Genomic DNA, 26,055 nt, shown 5'->3' with positions numbered 1-26,055 from the left:
CTGGATGGTCATCCTGTCTCTTTTCCACTTGTAAACCTTCAATAGCTACTCAGTACACTCAAGAAAAGTTGGAATCTCCTTGGCTTGGCATTCAAGCCCTGGAAAATTTGACCCTGACCCTATTTTTTAATCATGTGTTTGCTTCCCTTTGATATGAATCTCCTTTCTTCATCTGGCAATCTGGTAACAGTTCAACAAAGCAATCCAGAAGCCTTTTTCATCTCTGTTCAGGATAACCTCTCTTCCCTCTTTCCCAACACACATGTAGTATCTTCCCCATTTGGATGCCTCTGCTCATCCAAAGTGCTCCCCAAAATTCAAGATCTATCTCAAATTACCCCACAATTTCCTTTCCTTCTCTTGGACCCATATAGTATTTGACATAGGAACCATTATTTGCCACAAAAATCTACAGAGACATTGAGATCATGTATGCCAAAACTTTCATTTTCCACACAAGATCATATTTTACCTTTGGGCTTTTATATAGTTCCCATCTTACGCTTTTTCATATGTCCTATAATAAATATTATAAGCTCAGTAAATATTTTGTAAACGTATTAGAGGATACTTTAATTAATGTACCTTTCACAAATGTATCAAAAATCAGCAGATAATCCCTTTAGTGGAAGGTAAAAGCAGATGATCCCTTTGGAAGAAAAGCAGGGTGTTTGGCAGAGTCCCATAAAAATCACAGCAGTATAAAAATACTGTTTTTAATCACCAGCTGATTTGGGCACACATGACTGATCCTCATCACATTAGGAAACTTCAGAGAGAAATGAGATTCTCAGATGGGGCAAGCTCAGGGATGGGTAAGGTGTCTATTTCACGTGATCCTGGGTATTTTTTTAAGAATATAAGAGCATTATGGTCTATTTACTTGTGTGAGAGGTCATTTTGATTCTTGCTGTGTCAAAATGAGACCCACAACAAAAAATCCAGGTCAAAATGCCATGTACTTTCCAGAAGCTGGCCTGGTTTTTGTTTTATTTATTTCTGGAGCATATATCATCTGTGTGTACAGTATAACACAAAGTGTTTCCAACATGCCTTTTAACAAGTAGCTTCACATCTGATTATTTTCTATAAATCTTACCTAGAGTAACATCTATTGATCACTAACAAAATATAGACATTTTGCAGCATTTAGCACAACTGATTTCATGGACAGTACTCAGGAATGCATTGCTATGAGGCACTTACGCATATTAAAAATGTTATCTTTCAGAAGTATTACTACTGTAAATCACTCTAATGTGAATTTAAGTATTATGCTAATAAATACTACCAAAAAAAAAAAAAAAAAAAAAAAGAGTCTCCCCTGGAACAAAAACTTAAGAGATACAAGGTATTTAGGTATTTTCAATTGAATTACATTTCATTGATGTGATCTATATATATTACCAGAGTGTATTTGACAGATAAGAGAAATTAAAATGTAAAATTCCTACCTTGTGTCTGTTTCTTGTTCACTGCATTATCAGCTTTATGTCGTTTCTAAAGTTTAAAAGCAAAAAACAAAAACTGTGAAAAAGTGGATGAGATGAATAAAACAAAGTAGCATCTTTATACAAAAAATATTTCTTTTAATTTATGTTTCTCAAGGCTTTTATCCTTTTATACCCATATCAACTTTATAAGCATGCTGGGGTGTGCTGATAAGAAGAATCAGAGGGTATGTGGGAATTTTAAAATTGAAAACACAATCCATAGAATGTTCATACAGTATTCCTCTTCTGGGAGCACAGAGAAGGGTCCTCAGAAGCATCCTACATTATTATACAGGTAAGACTAAAATTTTAATGTACTAGAAAAGGCTGATTTAGCCTTTTACTTAAATAATTCACTTAAAAAAGGCAACTGCCCAAGAGAATTATCTGTAATAACTACCGTTTAATAATGGTACTGAAGTATTTTCAGCTTCTTATGAAATTCCTTATCTAATTAGGCCAAGTACATCTTCCATAATTTAATGGCATGCTGATGTCTGCCAATGACTAGAACCAAACACATATACCATTTTCATAAAGCTTCTTCTATCCACTGCTTCTGAATGGTCCCTTCTCCCCATTATAAACCATTTAATCACAGGATCCTATTCTCCTTCCTCTTGAAAGCATCAAAAAAAAAAAAAAAAAAGGTAAACAGGTGTGTTAGCTTAAGTCTAAGTGGGTGAGTTTGAAGAGTCACATAAGCCAAGGTTTTGGAGCAGAGAGTAAAAGAAACTAAAGATCAGAGGAAAGGTGAGAATTTGAGTGGCCAAGGGAAGCTATCTTGTCTATGGTTCAACTAGAGGTTTTTCATAGCTTCTGTCTAAACTTACAGCATCAAGCGTAACACATCAGCCTCGGTTGACGTTGCAGGAAAGTGTTGAATTTAACTAACTCTGAGCTCAAAGATTCTATCATATAAAGCTCAAGGTCAGATTTAGCTGCATATACATGACTTTAGGGTGGGTTGGAATGCACATAAAACAACTGAGTTCCTAATTTTTTCATTTGAGAAGAAATACAGTTTTTAGAATCACAGTACACAAATGACAATACTCTCCAAGAGAAAAGGCCAGAGTTGTGGATTAGCCCTCCTCCCAAACACAGCAATACTCAGGAGGGATGACATAATAGCAGGCAGTGTGAACTCAGTTCAGCCAAACAATCAGCCACTGAACTGTACAAAGTGCAAACAGGGCATTCAAAACGCCTCTGTGGAAGGCCTGTCGAAGATAATTCTTGCCATATCCATATGTAGGAACACACTACAATTCTTTCTCAGAACAAAACACTCACTAACAAAACTGGAATAATGTAGACTTTCATTAGGCAAATTACTGCTTCCAAAAGTAAGCTTATGATTTACCAGCAAATGTTCTTAAATGAATTTTTAAAGTTTGTCTAAATTTGTAGCATTAGGGGCACCTGGGTGGTTCAGTCAGTTGAGCGGCCGACTTTGGCTCAGGTCAGGATCTCGCTGTTCCTGAGTTCAAGCCCCGCGTCAGGCTCTGTGCTGACAGCTCAGAGCCTGGAGCTTGCTTTGGTTTCTGTGTCTCCCTCTCTCCACCTCCAACCCCCCTCAAAAATAAGTAAACATTAAAAAAAAATTCAAATTTGTAGAATCAGTAGAGAATATTTTACAATTGATAAAACTCTAAAATACTCTTGTTAACAATGATCTTAAGAAAATTAGAAGGTAACCCAAAATAAATTTTGGTTCAAAATAATAGTCCAAAGCAAATTTAGATATTTGAATGAAGTACAAATACTTCCAAAACAATGCATATCTATTACAGACAATGGTTAGACTTCCAACTGAAGGAGACAAATAAAAGCTAATTAATGAAACATTCCACTTAAACAGGAAATTTAATCTTAGTGAAACCTAAGGAGATCCTAAACATTACTTTCCATCTACAGAGAATTCTTGTACAGGAGCAGCCCTTTCCTCAGCCTTCCCTCCACAGAATAAATTAGGTTGCTTGCAAGAAACAATTGTGTTGAGTATACATAAGGATCCAGCCAGACAGGCAGGTTCTAACCTTAGTACTGTAAAAAGATCATATCTCTAATTCCAAACAGATCATTATTCCTTCTAAAATGAACAGTTCAAAGAATATTAATGCAGTTACTCTGTGAGTTCAAATAACTCCAGTGTCCTATAACGAGAATTCACTTAATGTCACTGAGGGCTCGTGAACTATTTAATATTATCAATATTTAGTTGACAGTGCACCAATAAACTACTGTGTAAATAGTGCCATGAACTTCAGGATACTTAAGTACGTAATATTGACCACACCCTCCTGGGAGCTGTCTCCTGCTTCCTAAGCATTTATCACATCATTGTCCAGGTGTTCCATCTGTAGCTTGGCCCCTTCTTTGTCTCTTCTCTTGTTACTCAGTGATGGAATTGTTCAAGGCTTATACCTGGCCCTCTTCGCTTCTTATTCTATACTCTCTCCCTGGCTCAGCTCATCCATACCTGCAGTTTCAATTATAATTGATACATACATATTTACCAGCCAACACTCTCACTGGAGCTCCAGATGGTTATATCCAGTTGCCTCCTTGACATCTCCCTCTGGCAGTCTCAGAGGCATCTTGAACTATGTCCAAAAAGCAATCTAGGACTTTAACCCCCAAGACGTGGTCCTTGTTTCAGACATGGAACCACATACCATCTACTTGCACAAACCAGGAACTTGAGAGTTAACCTTAGCATTTTCTTCTCCTTCTCACTTCCATCCAATCTATTTCTTATTCATTCAATAATGTTTACAAAACAATATGAGCCAGGCCCTGTTACTGAGGGTAACATCCCTGAGGATGCAGCAGTGAAAAAGCACAAAACTCTTAGTCTTTATGGAGCTTACATTCTAGTGGTTGGAGAGAAAATATGAACAAAATAAGCATGTTGGATGGTGATAAGTCTTGTCAATTCTACTCCTAAATATATATGGAATTCATTTTTCTGTATTGCTTTATCTACAATACCACTCGGTCTTAGACCTCTTCATTTTTTTATAGCAACTACCAGAATATTATTCTAACTAGTCTACCCAAATCCTCTCTTTCCTTACAATCCATTTTCTATATTTTAGTCAAAAGGATATTTGGATGATGACAATACACTTAGCATTTATTCATCACCTTACTATAACTAGGCATTGTTCTAAGGATTTCAGTGTATCATTTAATTCTTTTGTTTAAATTTTTTTTTAATTTTATTTATTTATTTATTTATTTATTTTTCCATTATATTTTATTTTATTTTTTTTTATTTATATATGAAATTTATTGTCAAATTGGTTTCCATACAACACCCAGTGCTCATCCCAAAAGGTGCCCTCCTCAGTACCCGTCACCCACCCTCTCCTCCCTCCCACCCCCCATCGACCCTTAGTTTGTTCTCAGTTCTCAACAGTCTCTTATGCTTTGGCTCTCTCCCACTCTAACCTCTTTTTTTTTTTTTTTTTGTTCCCCTCCCCCATGGGTTTCTCTTAAGTTTCTCAGGATCCACATAAGAGTGAAACCATATGGTATCTGTCTTTCTCTGTATGGCTTATTTCACTTAGCATCACACTCTCCAGTTCCATCCACGTTGCTACAAAAGGCCATATTTCATTTTTTCTCATTGCCACGTAGTACTCCATTGTGTATATAAACCACAATTTCTTTATCCATTCATCAGTTGATGGACATTTAGGCTCTTTCCATAATTTGGCTATTGTTGAGAGTGCTGCTATGAACATTGGGGTACAAGTGCCCCTATGCATCAGTACTCCTGTGTCCCTTGGATAAATTCCTAGCAGTGCTATTGCTGGGTCATAGGGTAGGTCTATTTTTAATTTTCTGAGGAACCTCCACACTGCTTTCCAGAGCGGCTGCACCAATTTGCATTCCCACCAACAGTGCAAGAGGGTTCCCGTTTCTCCACATCCTCTCCAGCATCTATAGTCTCCTGATTTGTTCATTTTGGCCACTCTGACTGGCGTGAGGTGATACCTGAGTGTGGTTTTGATTTGTATTTCCCTGATAAGGAGCGACGCTGAACATCTTTTCATGTGCCTGTTGGCCATCCGGATGTCTTCTTTAGAGAAGTGTCTATTCATGTTTTCTGCCCATTTCTTCACTGGGTTATTTGCTTTTCGGGTGTGGAGTTTGGTGAGCTCTTTATAGATTTTGGATACTAGCCCTTTGTCCGATATGTCATTTGCAAATATCTTTTCCCATTCCGTTGGTTGCCTTTTAGTTTTGTTGGTTGTTTCCTTTGCTGTGCAGAAGCTTTTTATCTTCATAAGGTCCCAGGAATTCACTTTTGCTTTTAATTCCCTTGCCTTTGGGGATGTGTCGAGTAAGAGATTGCTACGGCTGAGGTCAGAGAGGTCTTTTCCTGCTTTCTCCTCTAAGGTTTTGATGGTTTCCTGTCTCACATTCAGGTCCTTTATCCATTTTGAGTTTATTTTTGTGAATGGTGTGAGAAAGTGGTCTAGTTTCAACCTTCTGCATGTTGCTGTCCAGTTCTCCCAGCACCATTTGTTAAAGAGACTGTCTTTTTTCCATTGGATGTTCTTTCCTGCTTTGTCAAAGATGAGTTGGCCATACGTTTGTGGGTCTAGTTCTGGGGTTTCTATTCTATTTCATTGGTCTATGTGTCTGTTTTTGTGCCAATACCATGCTGTCTTGATGATGACAGCTTTGTAGTAGAGGCTAAAGTCTGGGATTGTGATGCCTCCTGCTTTGGTCTTCTTCTTCAAAATTACTTTGGCTATTCGGGGCCTTTTGTGGTTCCATATGAATTTTAGGATTGCTTGTTGTAGTTTCGAGAAGAATGCTGGTGCAATTTTGATTGGGATTGCATTGAATGTGTAGATAGCTTTGGGTAGTATTGACATTTTGATAATATTTATTCTTCCAATCCATGAGCAGGGAATGTCTTTCCATTTCTTTAAATCTTCTTCAATTACCTTCATAAGCTTTCTATAGTTTTCAGCATACAGATCCTTTACATCTTTGGTTAGATTTATTCCCAGGTATTTTATGCTTCTTGGTGCAATTGTGAATGGGATCAGTTTCTTTATTTGTCTTTCTGTTGCTTCATTGTTAGTGTATAAGAATGCAACTGATTTCTGTACATTGATTTTGTATCCTGCAACTTTGCTGAATTCATGTATCAGTTCTAGCAGACTTCTGGTGGAGTCTATCGGATTTTCCATGTATAATATCATGTCATCTGCAAAGAGCGAAAGCTTGACTTCATCTTTGCCAATTTTGACGCCTTTGATTTCCTTTTGTTGTCTGATTGCTGATACTAGAACTTCCAGCACTATGTTAAACAACAGCGGTGAGAGTGGGCATCCCTGTCGTGTTCCTGATCTCAGGGAAAAAGCTCTCAGTTTTTCCCCGTTGAGGATGATGTTAGCTGTGGGCTTTTCATAAATGGCTTTTATGATCTTTAAGTATGTTCCTTCTATCCCGACTTTCTCAAGAGTTTTTATTAAGAAAGGGTGCTGGATTTTGTCAAAGGCCTTTTCTGCATCGATTGACAGGATCATATGGTTCTTCTCTTTTTTTTGGTTAATGTGATGTATCACGTTGATTGATTTGCGAATGTTGAACCAGCCCTGCATCCCAGGAATGAATCCCACTTGATCATGGTGAATAAGTCTTTTTATATGCCGTTGAATTCGATTTGCTAGTATCTTATTGAGAATTTTGGCATCCATATTCATCAGGGATATTGGCCTGTAGTTCTCTTTTTTTACTGGGTCTCTGTCTGGTTTAGGAATCAAAGTAATACTGGCTTCATAGAATGAGTCTGGAAGTTTTCCTTCCCTTTCTATTTCTTGGAATAGCTTGAGAAGGATAGGTATTATCTCTGCTTTAAACGTCTGGTAGAACTCCCCTGGGAAGCCATCTGGTCCTGGACTCTTATTTGTTGGGAGATTTTTGATAACCGATTCAATTTCTTCGCTGGTGATGGGTCTGTTCAAGCTTTCTATTTCCTCCTGATTGAGTTTTGGAAGAGTGTGGGTGTTCAGGAATTTGTCCATTTCTTCCAGGTTGTCCAATTTGTTGGCATATAATTTTTCATAGTATTCCCTGATAATTGTTTGTATCTCTGAGGGATTGGTTGTAATCATTCCATTTTCATTCATGATTTTATCTATTTGGGTCATCTCCCTTTTCTTTTTGAGAAGCCTGGCTAGAGGTTTGTCAATTTTGTTTATTTTTTCAAAAAACCAACTCTTGGTTTCATTGATCTGCTCTACAGTTTTTTTAGATTCTATATTGTTTATTTCTGCTCTGATCTTTATTATTTCTCTTCTTCTGCTGGGTTTAGGCTGCCTTTGCTGTTCTGCTTCTATTTCCTTTAGGTGTGCTGTTAGATTTTGTATTTGGGATTTTTCTTGTTTCTTGAGATAGGCCTGGATTGCAATGTATTTTCCTCTCAGGACTGCCTTTGCTGCGTCCCAAAGCGTTTGGATTGTTGTATTTTCATTTTCGTTTGTTTCCATATATTTTTTAATTTCTTCTCTAATTGCCTGGTTGACCCACTCATTCGTTAGTAGGGTGTTCTTTAACCTCCATGCTTTTGGAGGTTTTCCAGACTTTTTTCTGTGGTTGATTTCAAGCTTCATAGCATTGTGGTCTGAAAGTATGCATGGTATGATTTCAATTCTTGTAAACTTATGAAGGGCTGTTTTGTGACCCAGTATATGATCTATCTTGGAGAATGTTCCATGTGCACTCGAGAAGAAAGTATATTCTGTTGCTTTGGGATGCAGAGTTCTAAATATATCTGTCAAGTCCATCTGATCCAATGTCTCATTCAGGGCCCTTGTTTCTTTATTGACCGTGTGTCTAGATGATCTATCCATTTCTGTAAGTGGGGTGTTAAAGTCCCCTGCAATTACCACATTCTTCTCAATAAGGTTGCTTATGTTTATGAGTAATTGTTTTATATATTTGGGCGCTCCGGTATTCGGCGCATAGACATTTATAATTGTTAGCTCTTCCTGATGGATAGACCCTGTCACTATTATATAATGTCCTTCTTCATCTCTTGTTACAGCCTTTAATTTAAAGTCTAGTTTGTCTGATATAAGGATGGCTACTCCAGCTTTCTTTTGGCTTCCAGTAGCATGATAAATAGATCTCCATCCCCTCACTCTCAATCTAAAGGTGTCCTCAGGTCTAAAATGAGTCTCTTGTAGACAGCAAATAGATGGGTCTTGTTTTTTTATCCATTCTGATACCCTATGTCTTTTGGTTGGCGCATTTAATCCATTTACATTCAGTGTTATTATAGAAAGATATGGGTTGAGAGTCATTGTGATGTCTGTATGTTTTATGCTTGTAGTGATGTCTCTGGTACTTTGTCTCACAGGGTCCCCCTTAGGATCTCTTGGAGGGCTGGTTTAGTGGTGACAAATTCCTTCAGTTTTTGTTTGTTTGTGAAGACCTTTATCTCTCCTTCTATTCTAAATGACAGACTTGCTGGATAAAGGATTCTCGGCTGCATATTTTTTCTGTCTAGCACCCTGAAAATCTCGTGCCAATTCTTTCTGGCCTGCCAAGTTTCAAAAGAGAGATCACTCACGAGTCTTATAGGTGTCCCTTTATATGTGAGGGCACGTTTACCCCTTGCTGCTTTCAGAATTTTCTCTTTATCCTTGTATTTTGCCAGTTTCACTATGATATGTCGTGCAGAAGATCGATTCAAGTTACGTCTGAAGGGAGTTCTCTGTGCCTCTTGGATTTCAATGCCTTTTTCCTTCCCCAGTTCAGGGAAGTTCTCAGCTATTATTTCTTCAAGTACCCCTTCAGCACCTTTCCCTCTCTCTTCCTCCTCTGGGATACCAATTATGCGTATATTATTTCTTTTTAGTGTATCACTTAGTTCTCTAATTTTCCCCTCATACTCCTGGATTTTTTTATCTCTCTTTTTCTCAGCTTCCTCTTTTTCCATAACTTTATCTTCTAGTTCACCTATTCTCTCCTCTGCCTCTTCAATCCGAGCCGTGGTGGTTTCCATTTTGTTATGCATTTCGTTTAAAGCGTTTTTCAGCTCCTCGTGACTGTTCCTTAGGCCCTTGATCTCTGTAGCAAGAGATTCTCTGCTGTCAGCTATACTGTTTTCAAGCCCAGCGATTAATTTTATGACTATTATTCTAAATTCACTTTCTGTTATATTATTTAAATCCTTTTTGATCAGCTCATTAGCTGTTGTTATTTCCTGGAGATTCTTCTGAGGGGAATTCTTCCGCTTGGTCATTTTGGATAGTCCCTGGCGTGGTGAGGACCTGCAGGGCACTTCCCCTGTGCTGTGGTGTATAACTGGAGTTGGTGGGCGGAGCCGCAGTCAGACCTGATGTCTGCCCCCAGCCCACCGCTGTGTCCACAGTCAGACTGGTGTGTGCCTTCTCTTCCCCTCTCCTAGGGGCGGGATTCACTGTGGGGTGGGGTGGCCTGTCTGGGCTACTTGCACACTGCCAGGCTTGTGATGCTGGGGATCTGGCGTCTTAGCTGGGGTGGGTAGGCAAGGTGCACAGGGGCAGGAGGGGCAGGCTTAGCTTGCTTCTCCTTAGGTGATCCACTTCAGGAGGGGCCCTGTGGCAGCAGGAGGGAGTCAGATCCGCTGCCGGAGGTTTGGCTCCGCAGAAGCGCAGAGTTGGGTGTTTGCGCGGAGCGAGCAAGTTCCCTGGCAGGAACTGGTTCTCTTTGGGATTTTGGCTGGGGGATGGGCGGGGGAGATGGCGCTGGTGAGCGCCTTTGTTCCCCACCAAACTGAGCTCTGTCGTCCGGGGGCTCAGCAGCTCTCCTTCCCTTTGTCCTCCAGCCTTCCCGCTTTCTGAGCAGAGCTGTTAACTTATGACCTCCCAGCCGCTAAGTCGCGCTTGCTGTCGGAACACAGTCCGTCAGGCCCCTCCTCTTTTTGCAAGCCAGACTCGGGGGCTCTGCTTGGCCGGCAAGCCGCCCCTCCGCCCCGGCTCCCTCCCGCCAGTCCGTGGAGCGCGCACCGCCTCGCCGCCCTTCCTACCCTCTTCCGTGGGCCTCTCGTCTGTGCTTGGCTCCGGCGACTCCGTTCTGCTAATCCTCTGGTGGTTTTCTGGGTTATTTAGGCAGGTGTAGGTGGAATCTAAGTGATCAGCAGGACGCGCGGTGAGCCCAGCGTCCTCCTATGCCGCCATCTTCCCTCTAGGCCAATTTTATTTATTTTTGATAGAGAGAGCACAAGTGGGGGAGGGGCAGAGAGAGAAGGAGACACAGAATCCAAAGCAGGCTCCAGGCTGGGAGCTGTCAGCACAGAGCCCGACGCGGGGCTCGAACTCACAAATTGCAAGATCATGACCTGAGCCAAAGTCGGACGCTCAACTGACTGAGCCACCCAGGTGCCCCAGTGCATCATTTAATTCTTATGATAGCTGATAGCCGGCGTGGTTACTTGATTGTCTGTCTCCTCTACTGGGCTGCAAGTTCCATCATGGCTACTTTTATTCACTAACACATTCCCAGTAGTTGGTCTCTGAATATTGTAGACTTTAAAAAAGCATCTGTTTTATAATGAATAAAGTTGATCAGAGCTTAAGTTAACAAGTGTATAGCAAAGAAGACATGTTTTCTGTGGTGAATATCATTATTTAGCAACCAACCTTGACCCTTATCGTAAGAGTTGACATTTGACACGATGTTTTTTTTTTTTTTAAATGAAAAGTTCTCCACTAATTTCAGAATATTTTCAAGTAGGTAGTTATGCCATTTGCTACCTGCACATTAAAAACAGGAAACTGCATTTTGTTGAGCTAGGCAAAGCATCAGGTGTTAAAATGCACTGGGTGCATAAGTCTTAGGTGTCTCACCTGGAGGGAATTGTTTTACCGTAAGTGTTCAATATGAAAGAAGGTTTACTGTAATGTAAGCTGTGTTTTATTCACTGATGAAAGAGTGGTAGACATTACTGGTCTTCACCACTATCTAGTTCTCCTCTATTTTCATGGACACTGAGATTAACCTCCTTTTTGTTTTGTCACTAGTTCTGGTATCAGACTGTAAGCAGATGTGATATGCTTTATTTTTGGGCCAAAAACTTCTGGACCTCCATTCTCTCTCCCTCTGCTCTGGTGACCACCAACATTCCACACAGTAGACCCTTGATTCAGCTGCATCCCTGAGTGACTACATGGTGCGTCCTGCCCTCCCTTCCTCCCGGAAAAAATACCTGCAGTGTCTTTGAGTATGTGAAAAGAAACTTAGGTTTAAGCCACTGATATTTGGGACATGATTACTACTGCAACAAAAGTTCAGCACATCCTATACGTAACCTAGTAAATTCTTGGCACCTAAGTACTGCTTCATACATTTCATTGAAGGAATGGACAAATATATGTATTCATTGCAATTACTGATAAAGATACATTACTGATAAAGATACTCCTTGGGCAATCATCTAAACCATTTGATTTTTTTTTTCCCCTAGGGAGTACTTTTTTAAACTTTCTATCACCTTACAAGTTGACATAAATGTCTTGTTAAACCATTCTTAAGGACTTATTTTACTCAGTTTCTTTTTGTTTTTTTTTTTTTTTTTTTCAGTTTATTTACCTTGAGAGAGAGAGAGAGAGAGAGCGCGTGCGTGCGAGCACACATGCATGCGCCCACAAGCAAGGCAGGGGCAGAGGAGGGAGAGAAAGAATCCCAAGCAAGCTCCATGCTGGCAGCACAGAGCCCAATGCAGGGCTCGAACTCACAAACCAGGAGATCATGACCTGAGCCCAAATCAAGACTCAGATGCTTAACCAACTGGGCCACCCAGGTGCCCCTATTTTACTCAATTTCTTAACAATGATTTTATTGGAAAAGCACTCCACGTAATACTATTTCTCCCCACAAGTATTATTATATCCTCCAGGAATTGCCTGGCAAGCTGCTTTCTGATAGTACAATTATTACATTGTGCCAACAAGAGTTCTATTTAAAAGAAAAACACCTTTTGGATAATATTTTATTCACCTTTTAATAATATTTATATGTTTCCACAGAGAGGGGTTCTAAAAACCATAGCTAGAGAACTTAGAGGTTTGTTAGAAGGAAAAGAAGAAAGATAGGCAGCTTACAGCAGGGATGATAATGCAGGGCTGTGGAGCCAAACCGCCTTCTTTTGAATTTTGACAGCCCCAGTTATTAACTGGATGACCCTGAGCAAGTGACCTTGCTCCTCTGTGCCTCCTCTCCCTCATCCGTAAAATGGGGGCAATATCAATAATCCTTTAAAGAGTTGCTGTAAGACTTAATAAATGTAAAGGATATCGAACCAACACATGGATCCCAGAAGCTCAATAAATGTGATCAATCCTACTGTTGGTGACTTGCTACAATATAGAAGAGCACTGGATGAGACAGAGCTCTGATCCCAACTGCGTTCTTGGACAGGCTCATGACCTCCCTAAACCCCAGTTTCCTTACCTTTAAAACGGGATTAATATCCAACTTTTAAAAGTACTGAAGAAATGAAATGGGAAAAACATATACAAAAACAACAGCACAATGTCTAGTAAATAACCTATGCTTAATCAAAATTATGTCAAAGAGAGAAAAGGGAGTACATAAAGCAAAGAAAGTGACAAATTATAGTAAAGACCAATCCTTATGGACTGCCAAATCCAAGTACAATTTAAAGGATTTAAAGGTAAGTCTGTGTGGAACAATACAGGTAAAGAGAGTCCCTGACATTTTCAGTTTGTGGTCCCCTTGAAGCATGTTATTTCCAGGGAAGAGGATAGTGATGTTTTACAGACATGCAAACAGACAACCTCTGTCTATACTCCTAGACACTTGGAGGTTTTTGAGACTGATGCTTCAAATGGACATTTGACCCATTTCAAATGAGTCTAGTGAAGCTATGGCTCATGCGTTCTTATGAGTTCCCAATTTGATTCTCTACAGAAATAATATTAATGTTTGTGCAACTTTAAATTGGAGCTTCCCAGAGAATGTCTCAGCCTTTCCTCACCTTACCATCTGACTTGCCTAAGGCCCGACAGAAAGTCATTTCAGATTGGCCAAGTATTTAAAGAGCATATGAAAAAATACATTCACTTCCTCAACTGAGGTAGTTAAAATAACGGTAAAACAGAGGAAAAAAGAAAAGTCTTAATTTATTTTGGGGAACTTATTTTATAAAAGGGAAATTGACTTCCTCTTTTCTCAGCTACTACAGAATAATAATAAAAATAGCATATATGTTGGTACTTTCTTTTAAGAAAATAAAAGGAAACTTAGAACTACTAGATGAAAAGGAATCAAAAGTATTTAATAAAGTAAAAACCATGCATATAAATTAAAAATACATTAAAAGCCCTTTACATTTAGATAATTTGGAGGGTACCATGTTTAACTTGAAATAAAGTTCAAATTGAAAATTGGGCATAATTGAAATTAATGTTCAAATATAGTTTTCTCTCCAAGCCAATTATTACATTTGATTTCTTGGGGCACATGGGTGGCTCAGTCGGTTAAATGTCCAACTTCGGCTCAGGTCATGAGCTCGCAGTTTGTGAGTTCAATCCCGGCATTGGGCTCTGTGCTGACAGCTCAGAGCCTGGAGCCTGCTTCGGATTCTGTGTCTCCCTCTCTCTCTGCCCCTTCCCTGCTCACACTCTTTCTGTTTCTCAAAAATAAATAAACATAAAAAAATGTTTTTAATTCATTTCTTTTATTACTAAACTACAAACGTGGAGAACACTCTAACAAGTGTTCTATAACAGTAAAACTGTAGAAACTAAGAGGAATGAGCTCCAGAATATATTCTACATATTTTTAAGTTGAATGAGCATTTTAAATAGCCTCTGCCAAGAATTAAACTGAAAGAAAAATGTATAAAAATATGTATATAAAATAACCATCACATTTGTTTATGAAAAAAATCAAATACTTACAATATCTTCTATTATCTCTTTGATAGCTGCCACAGCTAAGATAAATAAGAGAGGAACCAGTGTTGTGTAGCGACCTGTTGGTGATACATCAGGTATTTGCTATTTGGGGGGAAAAAAAAAAAGAAATCCAGTGAGAACTAGCAAGTTTATAACATATTTAAAAACAACCACGTCGTACTGCCTCTTAAAATATGCTTCAGTGATTTTACTCTCGCGGCAGACTAACACTGGGTGAGGCAATTGGCTCGTATCTAGTAAGTGGCTGGAAGAACATGATAGCTTGCTTCATGGCAAGCTGTTGTATGTAGGGGAGTTAAATTAATACCATACCATCTTTAAAACTGATATTTTAAAAACACACTGAACCACATGGGAAAATAGCCACGCATTGTTGTATGGTTAAAGCAGAATGTAAAACATATGTATTATACGATCTTCTTTTTGTAGGCTAAATGAATAAATAATATTTAGGGTTGGGAGGGGCAGGGGGAAAGATGGCCAGGAGAAAATACACCCCAAATTTCAGGGTAGTTGTCTCTGAGTGGTGGAAAAATAATAGTTTTAATTTTTTTACGCTTTGTTGTGTTTTCTTATTATTTTTACAATGAATGTATGCTTTTTAATACAATGAAACTTGTTTTCCCTGAATTATTACTTACTCAATTACAAAAGGAAATGTTTAAAAAAAATTTTTTTTAATGTTTGTTTATTTTTGAGACAGAGAGACAGAGCATGAACGGGGGAGGGTCAGAAAGAGAGGGAGACACAGAATCTGAAACAGGCTCCAGGCTCCGAGCTGTCGGCACAGAGCCTGATGCAGGGCTCTAACGCATGGACCGTGAGATCATGACCTGAGCCAAAGTCGGAGGCTCAACTGACTGAGCCACTCAGGCACCCCAAAAAGAAATGTTTTAAAATGGTAATTCTTATATTCTAAGGTTCAGAACTACTACTGTTACTAAAATAAATTAATATTTAATTACTATTTCAAGAAAAACTTCCCTCCCTCTTTACCATCAAATTTCCTCCCCGCCATATTGAATGTATAGAATGCTAAAAATAAGCTGACAAAAATGAATCAAAAGGCTTGAAGAAGCAGTGGAATTCTGATATCGCCTGCAGCAGGAGTTGGAAATGTCCACCCCAGCCAGCTTGTCTCTCTGTGTTTTAGATGCGCTTCAGGAGATGGGTCATGGGCTTAACAAAAACATTTATTAATATCTGAACATTTGGCTTTGAACTAAAGTTTTATGACATGACTTTACCTGCAGCAGTGCAATAAAGAGAAAAAATGAGTTAGCAGCTCTTCTGAACTGAGAGTAGAGAAATCTTGGAAGGAAGGTGATTATGTTGTATTTCGCAGTGCTAGAAAACAAAATGAAAGGTAGCATAAAAAATTAATCCATAATTAGCACCCACATTTACAAAATTCTATTACCATCATATAAAAAATGAGATGGACAGCTGCCCTCTATTTCAACTTGGGAGAATACTGCAAATGGTCATTAACCTAGATGAAAGTAAATGAAAAGACTTATCTAATTAAGTGGTAAGAGTTTAATTTTCTGCATAATCTCTTTTGTTCTCTTTGGCCGATCATCCTTTTTAACATACTAGGAGTAGCTTACAAAGAAAAGCAACTTTAGTTAGGAGAGTATATAATACACTAATAAAAAATAAAATCTTACCAAAAAATCAGGAATTTGAGCAAGGCCAGAAACTTTTTCTTTTAGTATTACTTATTTTTGAGAGAGAGACAGACAGAGACAGAGTGTGAGTGGGAGAGGAGCAGAGAGAGAGGGAGACACAGAATCCAAAGCAGGTTCCAGGCTCGGAGCTGTCAGCATAGAGCCCACCGTGGGGCTCGAATTCACGAGCCTTGAGATCGTGACCTGAGCCGAAGTCGGACACTTAACCGACTGAGCCACACAGGCGCCCCTGTAATTATTAATATTAAATGGTTATTTCTCAAATCCAGGAATTTGGCCACTGGAGAAACACTGGGCTCGTGAGAGGGGTAACGGGGTGCTCACTCCATCCAGAGGCCACTCAGTGAACAGTGTTTACAACGGTGATAATTTTTATGCTGTTGTTGGAAGGCAAATGTACCAGCGCAGGAACGCAACAGCCCTCCATTCCTCAGCACCATACTCAATCTCACAGCTATCAAAAGCCAGAATGTAAAGACTATTTAACCAAAAGGAGTTCTTGGTGAGGGACTGCAAAGGCCTCTTACCAAATATTAAATTTTGTTAGCCAAATAATTGACTAACAATAACCACTCCTTCTTGTAACAGCTTTACGACAAAGGCATTTACCCATGAGCAGCTTTCGCCATGCAGACACTATACACAGAATTGGTACAGTTGGTAGGGTATGGCTGTTTACCTTTCTGTTTACCTGCTTCCAGCTTCCAGCTTCTTATTAATATCTCCTTATTGACTAGAGGATGAAGAAAACAGCAAATTCACACTGCCTCCAGTAAGTTCTCAAATATGAACCGATTTCACCGAAAGCTCTTGGTGAGCATTTCTGTTTCGGCCAGAGAGGAGAGATGGCCTATCGGGTGTCGCTGTGATGGCTGGCCTGACAAGCCATCTCTGGCAGTTCCTACCTGACTTGGTTATTGCAGAATTTTGTCAGCTGGGGCTGGTTGATGAATATAGTCCGTATTTCCTCCTGGTCAGCCAGTGAAGTCTTCTCTGAAACATCATCTGTCTTCTCATAACCTTGAAGAGAGACAGTCTTTTGATTCAATAAGAAACGTTTCATTTTATCATCCAGACAACAACATACTTCATAACTACTTGAGATTCTAAAATTTGTTCAGAGCTATAAGCTTCTCCCTGATTGGTGTTCTTGTTTCCTTCATAATAGAAAAGGAAAATACCCACATCTAATATTTCAACTAAAAGTCAGCATTTAATAGTCATATAAAAACTGACCCATTTTAAAATCTTTGCAAATTTTGCAAATTTTTACTCATTGTTCCCCCATAAATGTTCAACTTGTTTCCTTCTGTTATGTAAGAATCCATCCAAAAGTAACAAAACATTTTAAACTAGTTGACTTTACAGTTTTAGAGAAGAAGAACAAGACAGAGGCAATTCAAAATATATTTAAAGAACTTAAGTATACATATTTAATACCTCTCTGGGATTTTTTTTTTTTTTCCTTTTTGGGTGAAGACAGAAACAAGATAAACATTAAGGTTTATAGAGGCAACCACCATGTTCTGATATGACCACAACTCACTGTAATCATCTTAATCTTTCCACTAACTGCAATTTATGTTCATAATGAGCTTCAAATTTCTTAAGACCATTTCAAGTCATCTCAGCGTCATTCCTTCTTTTTATGTTTCTTTTTTTTTTAATGTTTTTTGTTTTTTAGTGTTTATTTTTGAGAGAGAGAGACAGAGTGCGAGCAGGGGAGGGGCAGAAAGAGAGGGAAACACAGAATCTGAAGCAGGCTCCAGGCTCTGAGCTGTCAGCATAGAGCCTGATGCAGGGCTTGAACTCATGGACAGTGAGATCATCATGACCTGAGCTGAAGTCGGATGCTTAACTGACTGAACCACGTAGGCGCCCCTAAAAAATTTTTTTTAATGTTTATTTATTTTTGAGAGGCAGAGTGTGAGTAGGGGAGGGGCAGAGAGAGGAAGATACAGAATCTGAAGCAGGCTCCAGGCTGGCAGCAAAGAGTCTGATGGCGGGGCTCGAACTCACAAACAGTGAGATCATGACCTGAGCCAAAGTCGTCCATTTAACCGACTGAGCTACCCAGGTGCCCCTGTTTATTTATTTTGAGAGACAGAAAGAGAGATAGAGAGAGACAGAAAAAGAGGGATGGAACAAGTGGGGGAAAGGCAGAGAGAGAGGGGGAGAGAGTGTCCTAAGCAGACTCCACAGTGCAGAGTCCAACTCAGGGCTCGATCTCACAAACCATGAGATCCTGACCTGAGCTGAAATCAAAAGTCAGACACTTAATGGACTGAGCCACCTAGGTGTCCCTCAGGATCATTCTAACAATGCAACAGATTCAAGCAATTTCAACTGGGTAACATCTTATCGCAAAGTTGACAACACTTTAAAAATACATACAAATTCTCAGGGTACCGGGATGGCTCAGTCAGTTGAGCATCTGACATTAGCTCAGGTCATGTTCTCATGGTTCATGAAATTGAGCTCCATGTCGGGCTCTGTGCTGACAGCTCACAACCTGGAGCCTGGTTCAGATTCTGTGTCTCCTTCTCTCTCTGCCCCTCCCCTGCACGTGCTCTCTCTCTCTCTCTCAAAAATAAATAAACATTAAAAAAAATACATAGAAGTTCTAAAAGAACATAAAACATTAAACTGCTTCTTTTACCTTCTAGTAAGAATTAACTGAGACTAGATTAAATCAGTCCTTACTCCTTTCCTAGAAAGAGCCACCAACAGTATTCTATTAAAAACCCAGTTTTCTTCTCTTTTTATTCAGGCAATTCCAACTCCTCCTATAAAACCTGCTGACAGGGTTTCTTCTGAAGTACTCTAAGATGTTAAGTCAGTGTTTCTTCTCTGTATTCCCATAGCCCTCTGCACTTCCCAGTCCCCAGCAAAACACCCAAATCAGAAGATTTTGTTACTGCCTGCTTCTGAGTCTGTCTCTCCTTCCCAGAATGGGAACTCCCAGAGGCCACACCCAGAGGGTGTGTTACTCATCATTGGAACACCAGTACCAACCAACTGCAGGTACTCGATAAATGTTTGCTGAATAAACACCAAATGACAAAGGAGTGGTTATTTGGCCTTTTCTTTTTTTTTTTTTTTTTTGAGGGCAAGTAAATGCTTCTCCACCCATTGATAAAGAACTAATGGCAGCCAAGTGCTGGTAACAAAATGTATAAGAAAAGCTTGCCTGTGGGGTCTGTTGCTATATGAAACCAGAAAATCACTTAGGCTTTCTACAGAGGTGGGCAACACGAGTATGGGGACGCAGTTGTGTGCAGAGGACGCAACAGAGCTGAAGCATAGACAAAGGGCAAGGTAAAGGCAGTGCGATGTGCTGAAAAAGCACACGGGCAGATCTCGGGAGACCTCTCATGCTGGCGAAGAAGTCTGGAACGCATCCTCTGGTTGGCAGCGAGCCACTGAAAGCTTTCCAAGTAGAGAGGCGCAGAGTGAGGATGGTCACTCTGGAGGCCACATGGCTCCCAAGTGAGTGCTGTCATATCCATTTTACAGTCTGAATGAAGCACACAGGCAGCTTTGCCTCTGCTCGCATGGTTAATAACTCTCTTTCACCACACCACGTTTTAGATACAGGTTTCCCCCCTGGTTTTATATAATCAAAATTTTATATATGGATTGCTATAGACTGGACATTGGCATCTCCCCCAGATTCATATGTAGGCAGGTAATCCCAAATTGATGGCATTAGGAGGTGGGACCTTTGGCAGGTGATCAGGTCATGAACCCTTGGGGCTCAGGCAGTGGGATGCCCTGCGCAGGTGTGATACTGAAGGAGGGAGGGAGAGCTGCACAGAAAGCAGGGAGCCAGGCACTCTGCCAATGGGAGCTGCCAGTCACCCTGTCCTGTCTCTTCAGGGCTCCGGGGAGCTCAGCCACCCAAGCACTTCCATCAGCAGTGATAGAGAGACCCCACAGGCACCTGAAGCCCGTTCCCAGGATGTCGAAAGCCAGGTGTCACAAGTACCACCTAGCATTTGGCCCAGAATCCCCAGTTACTCCTTGCAGGTGGCAGCAAGCCAGCAGTAAGTAGACACAGAGACCTCAGGAACTCTCAGGAATATCTCAGTGCATGTGCCTAGCCTCACAGGTCCTCAGGAATAATCCATGAAGGCATCTGGGAGAAAGGCTGGTATTCTTACTAAACTGGAATGGGAAAGTCTGTCACTGTTATACTTAGAATCTTCAAGGAACTCTCATCTTACATTATAGAAATAAGCAGGTTAGGTCTGGACATATGGGTAACATATCAATCCCTCAACATCCGATCAATTAACCCACTGGTAGATGACAAGAGTCTAACAGCATCGGGCTAGCACAGCCTGACGCACCCAATCTCACAACAGGGGTAGACGCACCCGTAGAGCCCAAATCTTCAAAGTCTGTTGGGATACCTGGCAATGGGGCTGTGCTTCAAATCTGTTGCACACAACTAATTCTCTGCCCCTCCACAGAGCTGAGAAGGGTGCTACCAATGTTTAACTCCCCGACTCACCTCTTTGCTGACCATCTCCTTCTCCAAGTTGAAATTGACATTTAATCTGTGAATGGGATTTTTACCATCAAACCTTACTAGGAACAGATCTGTCTCTCTTGCAGGCGAGTGTGCTCCTATCATGAGTTGAGCTTACAAAAAAAAATAAGAAAGCAAGCTCATTTCCTGCATTTTCAAGTTCTTGGGGGAGCGGGGGCAGGGGGGCATCTCAATATGGTCCCAAGTACAGACACAGAAATTAATGATAGTGACACCAGATCCACACTCCTTCAACATATCTTGAATATTCCAGGAAAACCACCCCTAGTCACCCCTGTGTCCTCAGTGTTCACTCAGGCATTTGACATCTGCTAATAGCATCATTACTCTTCCTAAACTAAAAGTGCTACAGGGCGAACCCTGGCAGGCACAGTCACACACAGCACTATAAGGAACAGACATGAAGCAAGTCTCAACGGTGCCTTCTGAACCACATTAGTTTCTTTCAACATTGCACCCTCCAATGTCCGTAATGTCTTAAAACCAATCAGAAGGAAACCAGTCTCCTAAAATAAACTATTCTGCACTAGCTTTTGTGGAAATGAATAAGGAGGATACTTTTCCCTATTTATGCAAGAAAGAATAGGCAATGATTCAGTAATTCAGAATTCCAGGTACAGTGAAAATTCTATATGTAGTGTCACATCCTGCTTATTATTTCCCCAGCAGAAAAGCACTTTTGTTTTCCAAATTGTTTTTAACTATTTCAATTAATGCAAAGTTAGTATTTAAATGATAAAATTACTTCACAAACCAGGGATTTTACCAGACTCATTTCTGCATTCTTAGTTATAACAGAACCAAATGCTATTTCTAGACTTCTGAAGGACCAAGAGTTTCAATATAGGGAAGCAAAGAGTCACATACCACTTTTAGCCACTGAATGTGCTACAAGAAGATACTACCTTGTATTACTAAAGAGGGATATAGAAGCAACATCCTCCTGGTGACCATTTCGGCTTTCAGCAATAATTTTCATTACCGAGTAAATAGAAAGTGCTGATGAGTCAGCATTCTAATCATGGCCCTGAAGTGAACAAGCGTTCATCTTCCCCTAACGGTATTTGATCATGAAACCCACTTGGTGGTTGTGAGGCAAGCTGTGGTTCTTCCACTGAGTACTTATGTGACCCTGTGAAAACCATGTAATCCCTGGGGGTTATTTCTCTCCCCTTGTAAAAATGAGGAAGGTAGGCTAAGGATCTGAAGTTCTTTTTCATCTCCAAAGTCTTATGAGATTAGTATTTGCCAGGAACCAGGGAGAAAAAAGTCAATACATCATTTGTTCAGAAGAGCAATGAAATTTAAAAACAAAACAAACATTTCCCTACTTCAGCCAGATGATTCACAGCAACAGCTGCCTTACACGGCCTGCAGTAGAACTCAGTTACAAAGTCAGACTGCGGTCCGTGTTTGAAAAGGTAAGTAGTGACTATCATCTATTGCCAGCAACTATCTGGCACCCACTTATGACCAGTGACTACTGGGTTAATTAGTATATTCACATATAGTCTTTCTTCCTCTGCCCAGATTCATGGTCACATGCTTGTATGCACACAATATAATGCGACAGAGAAGAAAAATGTCTAACAGATATTAAAGTGAAGAGCTTTGAGTCTTTTTCATACAATTAGAGCCGAAGTATCATCTTTGAAATTTTCTATTTCTCACCACAAATATCATGCCCCAATAAGACTGATCATTGTTCGTTCATTTGTTCATTCATTCATGCATTCACTCAACATATTTCAGCATAAGTGCCTACTATGTCCCAGCAAAAAGCTTCAGGAACAGCAGAAAATAAGACACAGTCCCTTCTCTCAGGAACTGGCTTTCTAGAGTAGAGCAAGATAAATATAGATCATGTGATGAAGAAAATAAACCAAGTGATTGACAGAGTGATTGACGGAACCCTCTCTGCTTCAGTTTCATCATCTTATGATGGAGATGATCATAGCGTCTACTTCAAAGGGAGGTCATGAGGCCCCCATGAGCTAATAAATACAGAAAACAATGCCTGGTATATAGTAAAAGCTCACTAAACGTTAGCTGTTCTGATTGTTGCTGTTGTTACCACTACCACTACTGTGGCTTTATACTGAGTGGTAAGGGAAGGCCTCCCCAAGGAGAGGCTGAGGAGGGACCTCAACCAGGAATTAAATAAGGGACAGGGTAAACCCAGCTGGGGAAGAGCAGGATGCGGCCCGTGTTTGAAAAGGTAAGTAGTGACTATCATCTATTGCCAGCAACTACCTGGCACCCACTTATGACCCAGCTGGGGAAGAGCTGGGTAAACCCAGCTGGGGAAGAGCCTTAAAGACAAGAATAAGGTTGGCATTTCCAGGTACATAAGGATAAGTAACAGTGAATAGGAAGGCATCAAATAAGGAGAGGCAGGGCCAGATTGGAAAACAGTAAGAAACCTGAATATATATTCTTAATGTGGTAGGAATCCACTGAAAAGTTGTAGGCAGGAAGATTGTTTCGAGGCTACTGGGCCAATTCAGGTAAAAGATGATGGGGCCTGCGTGCCATAGCGATGACAGGAGATGAAATGGATGCATACACATTTTTTTTTGGAGGTGGAGCTGCTCTGACCCTTACAGCCTCTCCAGAGCACACATTACCATCGTACCCCTGTATGATGCCACATATACACACTGTCTGAAGCTAAAGCCCAAGATGAGGGAGACATTTAGGATTTTAAATGCAACAAAACTGGGGTGCCTGGGTAGCTCAGTTGGTTGAGCATCCAACTTTGGCTCTGGTCATAATCTCACGGTTCATGAGTTTGAGCCCTATGTCGGGCTCACTGCGTCAGTGTGGGGCCTGCTTCGGATCCTGTGTCCCCCTCTCTCCCTGCCCCTCCTCTGCTTGCACTATCCCTCAAACAAACAAAAATAACAAATGCAACAAATGATCAACCCCTTAACAGAATTCTCCGTACAAACACTCCTATCCTTAAAAATCATGCATCATTTTCTTTATACAACATACCAATTGATAATACTGAAACCAACGGTATACTCAAGGAAGGCATTAAAGAATCATAACTGGGAACACAGACCATGGAGTGAGAGATACAGTTCAGGTCCATCAGTTATGAACTAGGGTCATCTTTTAAAAAGCTTTCTTCCTTTCTTTCTTTCTTTCTTTCTTTCTTTCTTTCTTTCTTTCTTTCTCTCTCTCTCTCTCTCTCTCTCTCTCTCTCTCTCTCTCTCTCTTTCTTTATGGGGAGGGGGGATGCAAGCAGGGAAGGGGCAGGGAGAGACACACACACACACAGAATCCGAAGCAGGCTCCAGGCCCTGAGCTATCAGTACAGAGCCTGATGCGGGGCTTGAACTCCTGACCCACGAGATCATGACCTGAGCCACCAGGTGCCCCGAGCTAGGGTTGTCTTAAGCAAATTACTTAACTCTAGCTGCCGACTTTGTTTCATAGGTTTTTGTGGGGAATAAATGAAATAATGCATGTGTAAAAGTACTTGGGATAGTGCCTAGCTCCTCATGCTCATACAACAATTCTAACTATTATTTTTATTACTATAATCAGAGAGGCAGACTGTGGGGAAAAGGAATAGGCTTTATGGTCAGATCTGTATACAAATTTGTACAGAACACCACAAATTATTTTGTGTTCTGAGCCTCAGGTTCCTCATGCATAAAACAGTTATTAAGAGAATTAAATGACATTATGTTAGCACAATGTAGCACAACCTTATCACTCATACATTTCCTGTCAGCCCATCCTATATCCAGATATTATAAAATTAATCACCCTTTCAAAATACTTGAAATGAGAAAAACAAGTTTTAAGGACATTAATGTAGGTACTAATATTTAAAAAAAATTTTAATGTTTATTTTTTTTTAAGAATGAGTGAGAGACAGAGCACAAGTTAAGGAGGGGCAGAGAGAGGGGGAGACACAGAATCCAAAGCAGGCTCCAGGCTCAAGCTGTCAGCATCAGAGCCTGATGCGGGGCTAGAACTCAGGAACCGTGAGATCATGACCTGAGCCGAAGTTGGACGCTTAACCGACTGAGCCACCCAGGCACCCTGGTATTAACATTTTTAAAATTTGTGGATAAATTGTAATGAAAATTGTGACCAGTGTCTAAGTATAGATAGCAAAATAATGCATTTTACCCTATGATTTTATAAATTAATATTAAGTAAGTAAATGTTTTCCCCCAAATTGTCATCTGTGTGGGGGGTTATGCAACAGAAAAGCAGGGGTGGGTAGGTAGGAGGGAGAAAAGAACAAAATACAAAATCATTCTGTTGCCTGGTAATATGGTTATAGCACCACTGAGTTTCTGTAGTCTCAAGTTTATTGCAGTTATAAGTAAGGCTAAAACTGGAATCAGAGTTACCTATTACGTTATCTCCTAACATATTCCGGAGAGTCCAATTGTATATCCTTTTGCTCAGTGGCCTCAAATATTAGACATTAAAGAGGTCATGTTAATTGCTCATGGTTTTTGACACAAAATGAGGTCATCAGACAAACAGTCTTGCTTGCAACAGTCATTGGATCTAATAAAAGAATATGAACTGAAAAACTGGCCAGAGACTTTAGAGGCACAACTACAAAACTTAGGTGTAATTAAAGTTAGGGGCTACTTATTGGGAAACCATGAGCATCATCCTTTCCAAAATTTTAGTATGTTTTTATCCTGTGAGAAAAATAACAATTAGAAGTCATCATGTAATAGTAGTTTTGCTTTGTTTTTGGCTCAAGTTTCTGGAACAAAGCAATCTTTGGCTAAATATAATTTACAGGCTTGTATTTATTTTGTTTTTAATGGTATCTTACAATATATATAGTTTATTAGAAACATAGAAGCAGTTACTAGAGGTACAAAAGAGATTTGAAATCCCATATGCTGTGCTGTTGGAGCAGAAGAGCGATTTCAAATGTTCGATTGTGAGCTTGGCAGCAGCTGCTGAGAGAAAGAACAAAGGGAAGAAAAACCACGGCGCTGGGAACAAGGAACGGGGTGCTTTAGAGGTTAAGACTCACACGCTACATTTTCAAAGATGGCATTGAAGAAATCAAACACCTTTAAAAGTATGGAAAATGGAAATTATTTAGCAATCTGTCTCAAATTTCTAGATCATGGCTGCAATAGCCAGAAGGGAAATGAAATTTTCAATTGCAGCAATATACCTTCCTGTTGATTTATGCTGATTTAGGCTCAGTGCAGTGGACATCTGCTGCTCATTTCAGCTCAGCATCTGCTTCTCCTGAAAAATCCTTGGTTTTCTTTGGAGAACTCTTCTTGCACAACTGCTGGCAGTCTTTAGGGTCTGCTGCAACAAGTTAGTGTTCCCCTTTTTGACTTAAAGGTGGG

At 40.2% G+C, this 26,055-nt stretch overlaps 1 protein-coding gene across 6 annotated transcripts in view; it reads right to left on the bottom strand.

Moving 5' to 3' along the window:
* Window positions 1–26,055, bottom strand: part of ATP8A1 (ATPase phospholipid transporting 8A1) — a 239,196-nt gene that overhangs the window by 188,772 nt on the left and 24,369 nt on the right. For 5 of the 6 annotated variants that reach the window (XM_086705145.1, XM_086705147.1, XM_086705146.1 and 2 more), the window contains exons 3-6: window positions 17,049–17,163; window positions 15,700–15,799; window positions 14,435–14,533; window positions 1,455–1,500 (exon numbers count right to left, since the gene is read on the bottom strand). In XM_086705145.1, coding sequence (XP_086561271.1) covers window positions 1,455–1,500; window positions 14,435–14,533; window positions 15,700–15,799; window positions 17,049–17,163 — 360 coding nt within the window. Of the gene's footprint in view, window positions 1–1,454; window positions 1,501–14,434; window positions 14,534–15,699; window positions 15,800–17,048; window positions 17,164–26,055 lie in introns of those variants that run through there. The other variant, XM_086705150.1, reaches the window with a different exon arrangement.

This window comes from Puma concolor, chromosome B1, assembly GCF_028749965.1.
Source record: "Puma concolor isolate L17-30 chromosome B1, mPumCon1.1.hap2, whole genome shotgun sequence".
Classification (NCBI taxonomy): domain Eukaryota; kingdom Metazoa; phylum Chordata; class Mammalia; order Carnivora; family Felidae; genus Puma; species Puma concolor.
The sequence above is the reverse complement of the archived record's forward strand: the minus strand, read 5'-3'. Positions and strand labels throughout refer to the sequence as shown.